The 13,358-nt window shown below is 40.2% G+C and overlaps 1 protein-coding gene across 5 annotated transcripts in view; it reads right to left on the reverse strand.

Moving 5' to 3' along the window:
* Positions 1-13,358, reverse strand: part of CSNK1G1 (casein kinase 1 gamma 1) — a 208,890-nt gene that overhangs the window by 101,963 nt on the left and 93,569 nt on the right. For all 5 annotated transcript variants that reach the window (XM_062206112.1, XM_062206113.1, XM_062206109.1 and 2 more), the window contains one exon: positions 10,818-10,858. In XM_062206112.1, the coding sequence (XP_062062096.1) occupies positions 10,818-10,858 (41 nt within the window). The remainder of the gene's footprint in view (positions 1-10,817; positions 10,859-13,358) is intronic.

Consider the following 13,358-nt stretch of genomic DNA (forward strand, 5'->3'; position numbering starts at 1 on the left):
AGATGTCAAATCTTTTTTAAAACGCCAGCATGTATTTCCTGCTTGCTTCATTATGAATCTTCAGTGTAAATTCTTATTATTTTTAGAAAAATTACTGTTCAGAAAAAATTCAAATCTAATAAAAATTAGAAAGTAAAAATATGAGAACCTACCACATGAAAGGCATTTATTATATAGACTCAAAAGCATAATTTAATATAAATGAGATCATGCTATATTCTCTTTCAGTAATGGGCTTCAATTAAAAAAAAAGTAATGGGAGGCACCAAGATGGCAGAATAGGGAGGGAGCTTACTGTTCTAGGGGAGGATCGTTTAAAAACATGGAGAGAGTGCAATCTCGGGGAAAAGTTAGGGAGAAAACAAGAGTAAACTCCACACAAATTAGAGGGACACTGTGAACCTACATGGAGGGTGTGGACACACACAACTCAGGACCCCAGCAGCAGAAAGCCTCAGCACCAGCTTTGAGAGTAGTGAGGCCAGACTGTAGCAGCCCAAGCCACTAGCGATAAAGCTTCAGGAAGAGCCTGGCATTGAGTCTGGCTTGGAGCCCTATGGGGGACAGTATGCCTGCCAATCTAGAGTGAAAAAAGGGGGCATGTTTCTCTGTCCCCGATCCCTGGCACTGGTGTCCTATAGCTAGCCAAGAGCTGGCTGGCACCATTTTGGACATATATAACAGCTGGACCAGCTCGTGTCCGCACATCTAGCAACCAGCTGAAAGGAGACACCTGAGTCTGGCAGGGAGCACTGACAGCGGCTGGGTGCCCATGACTGTGGAAGCCTTGTGTGCGGGGACTGTGAAAACACTATGGCTGTGTGTGAGGCATGGAGTGTGGCTGGGTCTTTGGGCAGTCACTGTGGGCAGCTCCACATGCTCGGGGCTCCCTGATTCCCTGCTGAGAGTCACTGCTGCAGGATCTGTGCTCACACTGAGGACGGCACAGATCCTTTGTATGGTTCTTGCAGCAGTGTGGATAAATATTGTATCCACTGGGGCTAGTGCCCAGCAATTGGTCTCCTTGGAGGAGAGGAGGTGAGCGTGAGACTACCCTAACAGAGCTGAACAAACCTCCCCTCTAATTTAAAAAAGAGAGAGATTTACCATGCCCAATTTGGGAGTCATCTTGGATACTCCCTCATTCTGGAGCACTTAACAGAGCTCCCTGACCACAGGGAGCACACGCCTCAGGGTATTCACTGAAAGAGCAGACACTCCACTAATCCACAGAGGCATAGTCCAAAGATAAAAGTCATGGAGAGAGGGCAACAAGTATCACCACAAATGACTAAAAATAAATGCAGCAATTCAAGAAAACAAGAATAAAGAAGACTACACGACACCCCCAAAGGAATACAACACTTCAGTATAGAATGTGAAAATGAAGAGATTGAAGAAATGCCAGAATCAGAATTCAAAAAACTGATCATAGGATTACTCAGAAGTAATCAGAAGCAAATCTACAAACTAAAGAAATTCATACATGACATGAATGAAAAATTTTCGTATGAAATTGAGATTTTAAAGATAAATCAAAAAATGAAATACTGAAAATGAAGAATTCAATAGAACAAATAAAAAATACGGTCAAAAGCCTTAATAACAGAATTGGTGAGGCAGAATAAAGAATATCCTAGTTAGAAGACAAATATCTGGAAATTTTACAAATAAAAAAAAAGAAATCAGAAAACTAAAAAACAGCATTGGAATCTATGGGATACTATCAAACAACCTAACATACAGGTCTCTGGAACATATATAAACATATGGAGACTGAACAACATGCTCCTGAATGAACAGTGGGTCACAGGAGAAATCAAAAAACTGTTGGGAAGCTATTTGTTGTACTCTTTATTTGTATAGAGTTAATCTTCTGCTTATAAAGTTAATTGAAAATAGATCTTAGTAAAAAATAAGAATGGGAATAGGAGGAGGAGGAAAGGAGGTGGGAGGTGGATATGGTAGGAAGAATCACTGTATTCCTAAGGTTGTATTTATGAAATGCATGAAATTTGCATTCCTTAAATAAAAGGTTTCTGGGGAAAAAGAAAAGAAAAAGGTCTTAGTAAAAAATAAGAATGGGAATAGGAAGAGAAGAGGAAGAAGAGTGGGAGGGTCATACAATGGGAAAAATCGCTATCACCATGTTCCTAAAGTTGTATTTATGAAAGTTTGTATACCTTGAATAAAAGGTTTCTGGGAAGAAAAAATGTGATGGCATCTTTCATTGGCAGTAAATAAAGGTGTATAACGTTATTCTTAATGACTGAGTTATTCCTCTTTATGTATGTATAATGTATAGGTATGTATGTATGCATACCCTGAAGACTGTTTTCAGTTTTCAAAATCATGAACAATGCTATTAGGAAGATGCTTATGTCTACTCCTTTTTACGCTTATAAAATTAAAGATTATAAATGTAATTTAAGTATGTAAGTTCAATCACTATGGTGTTCAAGTTTACAAAAATGGAGTTTTTCTACAGATGCCAAAGAGAAAGCAGCCAAATAACCACACTTTGCTTATACCAAACTTTCAGAACTGGTTGACTAATCATTCTGCATTGACAAGGCACCAGGCACATAGCTAACAACACAATCAAACACTGTCCTAGAAAATAAGGTTTCTTGTCCCTTTCATATATAAATGATAGGCAAAAATCACCACAAACTTATTATGACATTTTTGTAAAAACTCAACATCTTGAGTGGGCGTAAGTGCCCAGTGGCTGAGATGCCCATGTTCCACATCCATCCCTGACTCTGGAATCCTGCTTCCTGCTGATGCAGACGCTGAGAGACAACCGTGGTTGATACTGATGGCTCAAGTAATTGAATCCCTACAAACTCTGTGGAGACACAGACTGAGTTCCCAAGTTTCAAATTCCGGTGGGTCCAGTCCAGGCATCTGGGAAGTGAATCAGTGGATGGCAAATCTCTATTTCTCTCTCCTTCACAAATAAACAAACTACTACTGCTAATAACAACAATAATGATAATAATTCAACATCTACATACTTAGATGTTAGGGTGGCTACTATCCAAAACAGAAAGTAACAAGTGTAGGTGAGGATACAACAAAATTAGAAACCTTGTACATTGCTGGCAGGATGTAAAATGATGCAGTTGTTGTGGAAAATGGCATGATGATCCTTCAAAAATTAAACACAGGGATGGGTGTTGGGGCACAGCAGGTTAAGCTGCCACTTGGAATATCTCACATCCCTTATCAGAGTGCTGGTTCAAGTCTCAGCTACTCTGTTTCTGATCCAGCTTCCTGCTAATGTGCTTGGGAGGCAACAGATGACAGCCCAAGTACTTGGGTTCCTGCCACTTATGTGGGAAACCCAGATGGAATTCCCAACTCCTGGCTTCAGCCTGGCTTAGTCCCTGTAGAGGGCATTTAGGGATTGAACCAGTGAATGGAAGATTTCTGTCTCTCCATCTCTATCACTCTGCTTTTCAAATAAATATATCTTAAAAGAAAAGGAAACAAAACAGAATTATAAAGATTGAGCAATTCTTCAGTATACATACAGTCTAAAGACTTAGAAGCAGGGACTCAACTAGACATCTGTACATCATACTCATAGTAGCATAATCCATAACAGGTAAATGGAGAGTGCAATCCAAGTGTCCATCAATGGATGAACTAACAAAATTTGGTACAATCAATGGATGATTCAGACTAAAAAGGAAGGATATTTTGACAAATGTTACAACATGGGTGAACCCTGAAGACATTATGCTGAGGGGCCGGTGCTGTGGAGTATAACGTTAAGCCTCTGCCTGCAGCACTGGTATCTCATATGGGTACCAGTTCAAGTCCCGGCTGCTCTACTTCCCATTTAACACCCTGCTAATGAGCCTGAGAAAACAGTGGAAGATGGCCCAAGTGTTTGGGCCCTGCACATACATGGGAGATCCAGAAGAAGCTCCTGGCTTCGGCCTGGCCCAGCACTGGCTGTTGCGGCCATTTGGGGACTGAACCAGTGGAGGGAAGATCTCTCTGTCTCTTTCTTTCTCTCTCTGTATTTCTGCCTTTCACATAAATAAATAAATAAATCTCTTTTTTTTAAAGGTATTATGCTGAAAACTAAGCAAGTGATAAAGGACAAATATTATTTGATTCCATTTATATGTAATACCTAGTGTACTCAATTGCACAGAGACAGAAAGTAGAATGGTAGCTGTCAGAGGATGGAAGAAGGGGATGGGAAGTTAATGCTTAATGGGTTCAAAATCTCAGCTGCGGAACATGAAAAAGTTGTAAAGATGGATGAGGACAGATATACAACAATGCAAATATACTTATTGCCACTGAACTGTATGAAAATATGGTTAAAATGGTAAATTCTGGGGCCAGCGCCATGGCTCATTTGGTTAATCCTCTGCCTGTGGTGCCAGCATCCTATATGGGCACTGGGTTCTAGTCCTGCTTGCTCCTCTTCCAGTCCAGCTCTTGCTGTGGCCAGGGAAGGCAGTGGAGGATGGTCCAGGTGCTTGGGCCCTGCACCCACATGGGAGACCAGGAAGAAGCACCTGGCTCCTGGCTTTGGATCGGTGCAGCGCTGGCTGTAGCGGCCATTTGGGGGGTGGACCAATGGAAGGAAGACCTTTCTCTCTGTCTCTCTCTCTCTCACTGTCTATAATTCTACCTGTCAAATACATAAATAGAAAAAAAAATCCGATTTAAATATTTAAAAATGGTAAATTCTGGATATAACCCCTTATTGGAAAAATTATTTTAAATATTTTCTCCCATTCCAGGAGTTGCCTTTTCACTGTTGTTGTGTTTTGTGATGCACAGAAATTTTGTTGAAATATATCTTATCCCCACTGTTATATTTAACAGGGATCACTTTTCAGTTAAATTTCAACACTTAAGAATAATTGTGTATTAATTACAAAGTTCAACCAATAGTATTAAGTAGAACAAAAAAATACTAAAAGGGATAAAATATTAAGTTGTTCATCAACAGTCAGGACAAGGGCTGTTCAAGTCACTGTTTCTCGTGGTGTCCATTTCACTTCAACAGGTTTCCTTTTGGTGTTCAGTTAGTTGTCACTGATCAGGGAGAACATATGATATTTGGGAATAAGAGAGGGAGGAGATGCACAATTTGGGACATGCTCAATCGGACTTGCCCCAAATGGTAGAGCTACAAAAGTGCCAGGGGATTCCAATTCAATCCCATCAAGGTGGCATGTACCAACGCCATCTCACTAGTCCAAGTGATCAGTTTCTGTTCACAACTGATCATAATGATAGGACTAAGAGTCAAATGGATCACATAAACAAGACTAGTGTCTGCTAATACTAACTGGTAGAATAAAAAAGGGAGAGAACAATCCAACATGGGAAGCAGGATACACAGCAGACTCATAGAATGGCAGATGTCCTAAACAGCACTCTGGCCTCAGAATCAGCCCTTAAGGCACTCAGATCTGGCTGAAGAGCTCATGAGAGTATTTTAGGCATGGAAAGCCAAGACACTCCGGCAAAACAAAACAAAACAAAACAAAACAAAAACCTATATGAAAGATCTCTGCGAGTGAGATCCCAGTGGAAAGAATGGGTCATCAAAGAAGGAGGTACCTTTCTCTGAAGGGAGGAGAAAACTTTCACTTTGACTATGACCTTGTCTAAATAAGATTAGAGTCGGAGAACTCAAAAGGCCTCCATAGCCTTAGCAACTCATGACAAGAGCCTAGGGTGATTACTGATGCCACAAACAAGAGTGTCGGCCGGCACCGTGCCTTAACAGGCTAATACTCCGCCTTGTGGCGCCGGCACACCGGGTTCTAGTCCCGGTTGGGGCACCAGATTCTATTCCGGTTGCCCCTCTTCCAGGCCAGCTCTCTGCTGTGGCCCGGGAAGGCAGTGGAGGATGGCCCAAGTGCTTGGGCCCTGCACCCGCATGGGAGATCAGGAGAAGCACCTGGCTCCTGGCTCTGGATCAGCGCAATGCGCCGGCTGCAGCGGCCATTGGAGGGTGAACCAACGGCAAAAAGGAAGACCTTTCTCTCTGTCTCTCTCTCTCTCACTATCCACTCTGCCTGTCAAAAAAATAAAATTAAAAAAAAAAAAAAGTGTCAATTTGTTAAGTCAACAACGGGAGTCACTGTGCACTTACTCCTCATGTAGGATCTCTGTCCTTAATGTGTTGTACATTGTGAATTAATGCTATAACTAGTACTCAAACAGTATTTTACATTTTGTGTTTCTGTGTGGGTGCAAACTGTTGAAATCTTTACTTCATATATGCTAAATCAATCATCCGTATATAAAGATAATTGAAAATGAATCTTGATGTGAATGGAAGGGGAGAGGGAGAGGGAGAGGGGAGGGTTGCAGGTGGGAGGGAAGTTATGGGGGTGGAAAAAGCTATTGTAATCCATAAGCTGTACTTTGGAAATTTATATTCATTAAATAAAAGCTGAAAAATAAATAAATGCATGGGGAAAAAAAAGAAATCTATCTTATCTACTTTTCATTTTGGTGTTTGTGATTTTTGGTGTCATACTCAAGAAATTAGTGCTAAATCCAATGTCATAATGCTTTTTCCCCAATGTTTTCTGCTAACTGTTTTAGATTTTGTGTTTAGGTCTCTGACCCATTTATTTTTATAGATGATATAAAGCAAGAGCCCAACCTCACTGCCTGTGGATATGCAGCTTTCCCAGCATCCTTTTCTGAAAAGGATGTACTTGCTCCATTCAAGGGTTATTTGTCCTATTTTTAAGACAGATTCCAAAGAAGGAAATTCCACTGCTTCCCTCGATAATTCATGAATTTCACAGTTTGGAAGGTCTTTACTGTTAGTTCAAATCTCATCACTGAAACTTACACCTATTTCTCTTATGTCCTCAATATCAAGATAAAAACAGGTCCTAAATAACCTGTGAATAGTATAATAGCTATCTTCAAATTACTATAAATAAAATTAAACTCATCAGCAATTTCTTGACTTTCTTGAAGCACAGTAATTTCAATTCCTTTAATCTTTCCTCATTGGTCCTATTTTTTAATGCTTTGATCATCTTGAAAGGCTCCTTCCTAAATTCACTTGAAGTTTTCTACATTTTCATTAAGATACAGAATCCATAAATCACAGAATTCAGAATTTTCCTTGTTATCTATTTTACCCTTGGCTTCTAAGGTTCTATTTAAGTCAACCCAGGCAGACTAAAATATTTAATATCCCAAGGGAGCTCTATGAAACAAGAACTTATACCCTTCTTGGAGTATAAAATCAGCAATCATTCGGCCGGCGCCGTGGCTTAACAGGCTAATCCTCTGCCTTGCGGCGCCGGCACACTGGGTTCTAGTCCCGGTTGGGGTGCTGGATTCTATCCTGGTTGCCCCTCTTCCAGGCCAGCTCTCTGCTATGGCCCAGGAGTGCAGTGGAGGATGGCACAAGTGCTTGGGCCCTGCACCTGCATGGGAGACCAGGAGAAGCACCTGGCTCCTGCCTTCGGATCAGCGAGGTGCGCCGGCCGCAGCGGCCATTGGAGGGTGAACCAACGGCAAAAAGGAAGACCTTTCTCTCTGTCTCTCTCACTATCCACTCTGCCTGTCCAAAAAAAAAAAAAAAAAAAAAAAAAATCAGCAATCATTCGAGTTGGACTTCAAGTTCTTCCAGGACTTGAAAAGTACTTAAGATTAATTATACTGAAGAGTCAGTATGTGGTGGCAGATCTTCCACTATATCACCATCAAAGCAGCCAGTAGCAAAATTCTCCTTTAGCAAAATCACTAACAACTCACAAGGAAGTGAACAGAAACACTGATAACAACATGGAACTACAGGTTGATAGAAATCACTAAAAAAGGGGCTGTTCTTTCTGGATTCTAAGAAGTCATAAGGGGCAGATCCTTCCTCAAATGTAATATTCTTAGTCTTCATGTTGGAAACTGTGATAGGAAATATTCAATCCAATCTTGGGTAACTAAGTTACTTAAATTTAAAAAGCTAAAAGCTTTTTTAGAGTTCTAGGGCTGAAAGCAGGCCTACAACCTAATCACATACTCAGATATGAAGGGCTTTTATCACAGACGCTGGGAACTTACACCTTTCAGGCAACCCCAGCAGCTCCTGGCTGTGGCCTGCTCAGCCAAATGGGGCTTCTGCGAAAGCACAGCGAATGAAGGGCCTTGAAAACCCTGAGTCCACAGCTAGATTAGTAGTATGAGGATTTTTTTCTAACTGCAATCATTAAAAAAACCTCTGTTCAAAAGAACTACTAAAATCAGGGCAATAAGAAAAAGAAGGGCTTATTATACTATTTTGTTTACTTTGTACATGTGTGTATATTTTAAAATATTTTTAGAAATCTAAGACGCAAGAGTTCCTAATGAAGATCCAAACAAAGCAGAACTGAAAGAACAGTATCAGGCCTTCCTTGCACTTCTATGCCAGAAGCTGATGGTCTTTCCATAGAGGGCTGGCCATTTGCCAGAATCACAGTTTTTTTGGAACACACATGGCTGCTTGAAATCCTAAACTGTCAGCAGATGGCTACCTTGTAGGAGAATGAGGCCTAAGGCAAATTTTGCCGTTACAATGAAAGGAGTTCAATTACTGTCCTCCTATGTTCCCTGGAAAATAAGCCCAGCAGCTAGAGTCTCATAGATGAGACCATTTTCTAAAACACCTTTATTTAAGACTTATTTGAAAGAGAAATGTGGGCCTGAGACACACCATACTAAATGTTATGAATTCTATTTTTAGCTGTAATTATTGGCCATATGAATCAGAACAGAAGTGTGGCTTTAAGATTTATTTACTTATTTGACAGGCAAATTAACAGAGGAAGAGAGACAGAAAGAGATCTTCCACCTGCTGGTTCATTCCGCAGATGGCTACAATAGCTGGAAATTATCCATAATGAAGCCAGGAGTCCAGAACTCCACTAGGTTTCCCATTTGGGTGTCAAGGGCCCAAGTACTTGGGCCATCATATGCTGCTTCCCAGGCACATTAACAGAAAGTTGGATTAGAAGACAAGGAGCTGCGGCACAGCGGCTCAACAGGCTAATCCTCCGCCTGCGGCAACAGCACACAGGGTTCTAGTCCCAGTCGGGGCGCCGGATTCTGTCCCGGTTGCCCCTCTTCCAGGCCAGCTCTCTGCTGTGGCCCGGGAAGGCAGTGGAGGATGGCCCGAGTCCTTGGTCCCTGCACCCGCATGGGAGGCCAGGAGAAGCACCTGGCTCCTGGCTTCGGATCAGCGCAGTGTGGCGACCGCAGCAGTCACTGGGGGGTGAACCAATGGAAAAAGAAGACCTTTCTCTCTGTCTCTCTCACTGTCCACTCTGCCTGCCCCCTCCCCCTCCCCAAGGAAAAAAAAAAAAAAAAAAAAAAGACAAGGAGCTGGCACTTGAACCAGTGCTCCGATATGGGATGTCAGTGTCCCAAGTGGTGGCTTAACCAGCTGCAAACCACAACACCAGGCCAGAATAAACATTTCATAAAAGGAACATGAAATATAATGGCTAATTATGCCAACAATATGTTACGTAAGCTTATCTATACAGGTTCAATACTATGAACTTGGTAGAAGAAATCTAAATAGAAAGATCTGTCCCTTAATAGAAAGTCTCAAAAGAAGTCTTGAAAAATAAAGGAACAATAATAAATAATACAGCAATGAGGTAAAATTCTGAAGTATTTTAGGAACTGCTTTCTGTCATAGATACAAATGATCAAAGATTATTCCAACTTCTAAAAGTAGTAAAACTGAAAAAGTAAAAACAAAGATGTACTAGAGAATACTTTAACACAACAATTAATTTCCTATACATAAAGATTCATCCTTAAACAGTCAATCTGAGAAGATGACTGACCTGTTACAGATACCACCTCTCTTTCTGCTCCCTGGTCTCCAAGAGTTCCAAACACACACACACACACACACATTCCATTCTCTACAAGTTACCTGTGCTAAACCCTGCTGCCATCTGCCTTAGAGAAACTAAACTGATGACTGTCAGTTCTCCCCAGGATAATCCTAATTCTTCCGCAAACTGACAAGATAAACAAAAGGAAGGGACCAACAACAGAACAGGTATGGATGTGGTAAATGCAATACCTTAGACAAAACACAGCATTTGATTATCTCAAGCTATATCCTTAACCATGAATGTTTCTGATTTCCAACTAATAAAGCCAAACACTACCTGTAAGTTCTGGGAAACTTACTGAGAGGACAAATATTTACACAGTTTCATAGAAACTAGTTATACTGAACCAAAGATGCTTTGATATCAACCTTAAATATGTTAAATAATTTTCCTAAGATTATTAATTCTCAAAAAAATTTTTAAAATTGGATGCTATTTTCAATGACTAAGTTATGCATAAGACTAGTATTAATATTATGAAGTGAACTCCTGCCAGCTTTTTAAGGCCATATTTATTAGGTAATCAGATTTTTTTTCTAAGTATAGTAATAAACTCCTTACACTTAAAAAATGGATCATTCATGTTCAAGAATAATTTTCTAATGATTTTATCTTTTTAAGATAGCACCGTGAAAAGTACAGAGTTCACAGAATTATTAGTTCTTCCAGATATTTTTATTGACTAATTTTTTCCTCATCATTGTTAATATTACAGTTAACATCATCTAACTATTTTGTTATATAATATACGGTCACTGTAACAGTATAATTGAAGAAAAATTACCAAGTGGGATCATATGCAACAAAAAAACAACATTAGTATTTTTGTGAATACTTGCAACTATCTCCTGTAAAAAGATATGAGCAGTGACAGCATCAAAACATAATTCCTATAAACAAAGATCTACTCACCAGTTTGATTGCTACATATTCATTGGTGTAGAGATTTTTACCTAAGGAGAAAGCAGAATGTATGTTTTAGTGACATTTATTCTGGGAAATGAAAAGTAAAACCTTAGCTTACAGGGTCATGAGAAAGGTCATATCCCCAATGCTGTTCACATATGTGACACAGGACTTCTAAGTGAAAAACTAAATAGAAATAATGGGATCCAGAAAGACTAGAACAGAAACAGCTTCACAACTTGGAAACTTAAGCTACATGTGAGAATTCTTTTTGAGAAAAAGAGAACAAATATCACTTTTTCCCCTCTCTCCCTCTTTTTTTCTCTCTCTCTGTGTCTCTCACACATACTTATACATTCTTATTTAATATTTTCCAAATATTAAGCCTTGAGCCAAACAAGAAGAAATACCAGAATTTCAAAGATAGAGATTTTTAACTCTTGGCATAATAATTACAAATCCTTCTTCTTATAACTCACTGACAAATAGGAATTGTATATTTTGACAGGTTATTTAGTTGGCATTAAAAAACAGTATAAAATGAAATCAATTATTGTCCAACCACCTTCAGAGAACTCATCTATTGTCTGTAAGTGGGTGATTCTCAAAGCTGTCTTGACTATTTTTATCCAACAAAACTCTAGTGTCTTTATGCACTTCAGGAAGCAGATCTTCACCTGACAACACTTAGACATTTCAAAGTTAAGTTCTTCCCAATATATTTTTTCCTCTTAATTTCCCCACTTTTGCAAAAGGAATCAATATTCTCCTAGACATCTAGACCAAGAACTTGGCATTGTGATGAGGATGAGAGCAAACAGCTATCATTTAGTTCGCTCATTCTACATGCTGCCCACTTAGCTCAGCTCACCTCTCCCAGCCCCGCCCCCACGGATCCTTAAAGTCTTAACTTTTTAATTCCTCCTGGGTGCTTCATATACACCATATAGTTTAGCCTTTGTATTAAACTTCATGTGGCTTCTTATATTTTTGCACTGTGTTATCCATCTGGACTGTAAGTATTCTGAGGGTAGCAATTTTATCTAAGTTTTCAAGATGTTCTGACACTCAAAATCCTTACTGATGAGGCTGGTGCTGTGGCTCAATAGGCTAATCCTCCGCCTTGTGGCGCCGGCACAACGGGTTCTAGTCCCGGTCGGGGTGCCAGATTCTGTCCCGGTTGCCCCTCTTCCAGACCAGCTCTCTGCTGTGGCCCGGGAGTGCAGTGAAGGATGGCCCAAGTGCTTGGGCCCTGCACCCAATGGGAGACCAGGATAAGCTCCTGGCTCCTGGCTTCGGATCAACATGGTATGCCGGCCGCGGTGGCCATTGGAGGGTGAACTAACGGCAAAGGAAGACCTTTCTCTCTGTCTCTCTCTCTCTCACTGTCCATTCTGCCTGTCAAAAAAAAAAAAAAATCCTTACTGATGAAATGTTACATTTATGACCACTTTTTAAATAATACACACAAGTTAATGTTATCTGTCTCTGTGTGTGTGTGTTTGTGTATCTGTGTGTGTGTGTGTATAGCTGATGCATTGAAAAGGACATAGAAAGATATATTAAAGTTATGAAATGACTATTTCTTAGCATTTTTGAATTTTTATACAGCACATATTATTATAATAAAGAAAAACAAAGCACTTGATTTGGAAACAAAAAGCCATTTGCAATATAACTAAATCACTACTCTTTAAATATATTTATCTGAGGAAACAAAGAGACTGAGAAAAAGACACAGAGAAAACTTGCATTCGCTAGTTCGCATCCCAAATGCCCACAACTACCAGGCAGAAGATGGGAACTCAATCCAGTTACCTTTTGTGCATGGCAGTGACCCAGATGCTTGGGTCACCACCTGCTGGATCCCAGGGTGTACATTAGCAGAAAGCTGGAATCAGGAGCACAGCCGGAGCTCAAACCTAGGTACTCCGTAAATCACTCTATTTTCCATACTGCTGTCAGGTTGATAAATACATGCCAAAGAGTATAGCAATTTAGGAATTATTTTCATCTGCGAGTAACATAATAAAGAGGACTCACAGGACCAGCATTATAGCAAAGCAGGTAAAGCCACTGCCTGCGACACCAGCATCCTACATGAGCACCAGTTCATGGCCCAAATACTCCACTTCTGATCCAGCGCCCTGCTAACAGCCTGGGGAAAGTAACAGAGATAGCCCAAGCATTTGGGCCCCTGCCATCCAAATCAGAGATCCAGATGAAGCTCCTGGCTCTGGGCTTTGGCCTGGCCCAGCCCTGGCTGTTGTAGCCATCTGGGGAATGAACCAGTAGATGATCTCTCTTTGTCATTCCTTCTCTCTCTGTAACTTTTTCAAATAAATAAATAAAATTTAAAAAGGGGGAGAACACACTAACAGGTTGCCAAACAGCTAAGAAACCATTATAAGATGAACAACTTGTCTTTTTAAGGAAGCACAATAGGAACCCTTTCCCACACTATACGTTAATGTATTAAGCTTCTAAAAATTACTTGTTCTGAGTAATGATCCCATCAAAACAATATTTTAAAATTATATTTAATAA

The sequence above is a fragment of the Lepus europaeus genome, chromosome 11, assembly GCF_033115175.1.
Source record: "Lepus europaeus isolate LE1 chromosome 11, mLepTim1.pri, whole genome shotgun sequence".
Taxonomy (NCBI): Eukaryota; Metazoa; Chordata; class Mammalia; order Lagomorpha; family Leporidae; genus Lepus; species Lepus europaeus.